The 3,790-nt window shown below is 35.8% G+C and overlaps 1 protein-coding gene across 2 annotated transcripts; it reads left to right on the top strand.

Annotated features, from left to right (window-relative positions):
* The first annotated feature begins 464 nt into the window (after positions 1-464).
* Positions 465-3,015, top strand: LOC110655753 (probable lysophospholipase BODYGUARD 4). Of its 2 annotated transcripts, none has more exons than XM_021812200.2 (4): positions 465-1,086; positions 1,787-2,136; positions 2,332-2,528; positions 2,625-3,015. In XM_021812200.2, exons 1-4 carry the CDS (start codon positions 645-647, stop codon positions 2,959-2,961), a joined length of 1,326 nt encoding a protein of 441 aa, XP_021667892.2. In that variant the 5' UTR covers positions 465-644; the 3' UTR covers positions 2,962-3,015. The 2 variants fall into 2 exon arrangements, with proteins under 2 accessions (XP_021667892.2, XP_021667894.2); XM_021812202.2 differs by having other exon boundaries at positions 516-1,086; positions 1,871-2,136.
* The last annotated feature ends 775 nt before the right edge of the window (positions 3,016-3,790 follow it).

The raw sequence follows: 3,790 nt of genomic DNA, 5'->3' as shown, positions 1-3,790 counted from the left end.
AAACTCTCTCAAATTATTATTTCAGTTGTTATTGGAATACAAGAAAAAAAATAGAGTTTTGATTACATTCTCTTGAATTATTATAAATTTTTAATATAATGAATTAAAATTATTATTGACCCAATATTTTCAGATTTATTTTGTATTTAATCCTAAATTTTGTATTTTGAAATAATATGTATATATATATATATATATACATATATATATATATATATATATATATATATATATATAAAATTTTGGATTAAAATTTATACCTTTCATTTGCTCAAAAGCCAGCAGTTTATGTGTTTAAAATTCTAATTACAAATAATAATATTGTTTTCTTTTATTGGACCTGTATATAAGTAATGAATTCAAATTCAAAATTTTATAATTTTGAAGACATTCTGATTATTTCTCTTTGTTACAATTAAACCAGATACGGTGTTAGTTTGCGTCTTTATCTAGTGTCCTGTTTCTGCTTGCGTAAAATCAATGAGAATAAGAAAATTCACTCATCTTGGATAAAATTCCAAGAGAATCATACTTTTCGTTCGAAGGTCTTCACGAGACGTGGCTCTATATTTATCTTTCTTTCCATCAACTCTCAACCCCATGTTTCGCTTCCAATCAACTTTCTCTCGTTCTCTTACTTCTCCATGTTTCCTTCTTCTTTGGTAGGAAAATGGACGACAAAATCCGCTGCCACAGTCATCTCTGCAACTAGCTTCATTGTTTTCCTCATTTTTGATTTTCTTGAAGTAATTTTTTGCATAATTTATAGGTATCTCGATGAGTTTTTTGAAGGGAAGGCATACCGTTGTTATTGTGGAGACAGGGGAGAGCTACAGGGGAGTGTGGGGGATGATCGAGAGAGTGAGCTTTCAGAAACTTTGTATGGAAGGAACAACGTGTTTAGGCAAATGAGATTTCTGGGTTTTGCAAGAAAATGGGAGAATCGCAAGAAAGCATTTGGTGGTGGTGGTGGAATAACGGTTTGGTCTGATTGTGGGTGTGAATCTTGTGTTTCTTGGATGAAGGATGGTGGTGGACAGAATCTGCATGTAGTTGTCAAGGAGCCATCGACTGGTGATCCTACAAGTAAACCCTTCATACTTTTCTTTTGCTGTTCTTCTTCTTCTTTTTTCACTTATTTGAGTTATTGTCATTTGCTACTTGATTTATAGGCTTTGCTTGCTTGCATCACTTAAATCAAATGTTGAATTAAAGCTTTATTCGATAGATATTTAGACACCTAAATCAAATGAGAGTTAATCTTAACCAAAAAAGAGCATAATGTTTGTACTTATGGGGGATTTCCTTCTGTGGTTGGAATTGGAAAGCCTTCAATTTATAACTTTAGATTCTGTTTGTTTACTGGGAAATGAAAGATTAGAGCTAGGACATATTCTGCTTGTTCTTGGTTTGGTTTTGGGCAGCTTCATAATTCAATTAGCTAAATGGTGAATTATGCTTAGAGAGTGGACATTTTATTTTGGCTAAGGAATGGCAATTCTTGTAACTGGTAATTGCTGAATCTTAACATCCCTACATCGAGAGCCCTACACCAGGGCCAGGCACCAGCAATTTCTATTCCTTCGTCTTAACTAAATCAGAATATTGATAAAGAATTATGGAATCTTTGAAAAAAAAATTCTAATTTTTTGATGGGTGATCGATGATTCATTGGCAATATTTGCTCTCCTCCAATAGTAATTCTTCTAGCTTTCAGGTAGCAACAGCTGTCTTGCCTTCAAATGTAGAATGGTTGCTAATGTTGTTATAATTTCTTGTTCTATAGCTGCTAATGAGAATTGCTGCGGAGATTTGGCAGAAAATGTGATATTCTTGCATGGATTCCTCTCTTCTTCTTCATTTTGGACAGAAACAGTGTTTCCAAATCTCTCTGAGCCTGTAAAGCGTAACTACAGACTATTTGCTGTTGACCTTTTGGGATTTGGAAGAAGCCCTAAGCCAAAGGATTGTTTTTACACTCTAACAGATCACTTGGAGATGATTGAAAAATCTGTGATTAAACCATTTGAGTTGAAGTCTTTCCATCTTGTCGCGCATTCCATGGGCTGCACTATTTCATTAGCTCTTGCTGCAAAATACTCAAATTGTGTGAAATCAATCGTCCTCACAGCACCGGTGAGTGCATAAGAGTTAGATGCTATGCTAGATTGAAATATTTTACCCTTTTGTGAAAATTTTACCATGAAGCATATAGCCAACAACTTTTGAACAGTCATATCCTGATCTTTGGCTCAATTGATAGTAGTTTAGAGTTCACTTACGTGCATTTGCTTGTTCTGACCTTTTTCTACCTGTCCAAACACACTGTAGCCTTACATCCCAAGTTCAAAAGAAGGGGCAAGTTTAACAGCACTTGAGAAACTTGCTGGGAAGAGACTGTGGCCACCATTGATATTTGGTTCATCATTCATGTCATGGTATGAACACTTGGGTCGATGCGTTTGTTTACTTGTTTGCAGAAACCACAGGATATGGGAGAAGATTTTGAAGCTACTCACCTGGAGAAGGTAACACCAGCTTTATGCCTTCATCAATTGCAACAACAGACCATTTTATTGTTTTACAATAAACCATGTTTTGATAAGCTTGTTGGTGTTTTCCAGGGATCTGCATTTCATGATTATGGACTTGACCAGGCACACCCATCATTCAGCTTGGCATACAATGCATAATGTGATATGTGGAGGGGCAAAATTTCTAGATGAAAACTTGGACAGATTGATGAAATCTGGAGTGAAATTTTGTGTTATTCACGGTGATTGCGACAATGTTGTCCCCTTGGAGTGTAGCGAAAGCATCAAGAGTAAGGTTCCTAATGCAGAAATCAATATCATCTCAAACGCTGACCATTGTTCTGTAATCATGGGGAGAGAGAAGGATTTTACCAGGAATTTAGAGCACATATGGGCCTCATTTGCTGATACAGAATTGTTTTTATAATAATTATTTTCTTACATTAACCATTCTTAAATTTTATCAAAATTGATATTTTTACATTATTATTTTAATTTATACAAAATAAATAAAAATTATATTTAAAAAAACGTATGTTTTTTTTTTAGGCAAGACATGACCAAGTTCATGTCTGGCCCACCCAGGCAAGTAGAATAGGTCACGTGCGCCCAAAGAATTAGTAGAAATTAGAAACCGCGTGCCGCCTCAAAATTGTTGGCTACCAATCCTATACTTAAATGACTTAATTACCCTTCTTTTGCCATCATTTTCTCCTTTTATGCTTTTCCTTACAACTAGCTCAATAAAAATCCATTCATTTTACTCTGTAAAACATCAGTCCTTTAATTGGCTAAAAGAGGACAAGAGTGCGATAGAAGCTTTGCCTGCCACTTAAATTGATCCTTTGAAACTTGGCTCTATCTTGACTTGAGATGATTTTGTTGTTTACAAAGAAAAAGTCTTCGTCGAACTTCACTAGCTCAGAAGGATAGTGAAATTCTCTCTGCCCACTAGAGAGAGAATTTTCTCCCTTCTCTATTTTTCGTTCCTGAGGTATTCGGCCTCTGCATCTGTCGTTTCACCGTCTAGTAGTTTTCCCTGTCTTATCAAGGCAGGGGAGACTATTCTCACCTGTCCTGGAGTGCGTTTGGCCTCTACTTTCTTCCAGATGGGACTATGTGCATAAATAAGGCTTTTGTGTTGTGGTGGTGGAATTAGTGTCAATAGTTGAGGGTTTCTTTCCATCTACGTATGGTTTGTCTGTGTACTGGGTCTGGGAAGGTCTGTTTTTTGACCGGCGGAATCTCCAGAGTCT

The sequence above is a fragment of the Hevea brasiliensis genome, chromosome 5, assembly GCF_030052815.1.
Source record: "Hevea brasiliensis isolate MT/VB/25A 57/8 chromosome 5, ASM3005281v1, whole genome shotgun sequence".
Taxonomy (NCBI): Eukaryota; Viridiplantae; Streptophyta; class Magnoliopsida; order Malpighiales; family Euphorbiaceae; genus Hevea; species Hevea brasiliensis.
This window is presented reverse-complemented; position numbering and strand designations above follow the sequence as displayed.

Excerpts from the sequence above, each read along its gene's own strand:
- LOC110655753 (XM_021812200.2), top strand. The coding sequence starts at position 645 with ATGTTTCCTTCTTCTTTGGTAGGAAAATGGACGACAAAATCCGCTGCC. Across the intron at positions 2,137-2,331 it reads CAATCGTCCTCACAGCACCG|CCTTACATCCCAAGTTCAAA; the intron begins GTGAGTGCATAA and ends AACACACTGTAG. Across the intron at positions 2,529-2,624 it reads AAGCTACTCACCTGGAGAAG|GGATCTGCATTTCATGATTA; the intron begins GTAACACCAGCT and ends GGTGTTTTCCAG.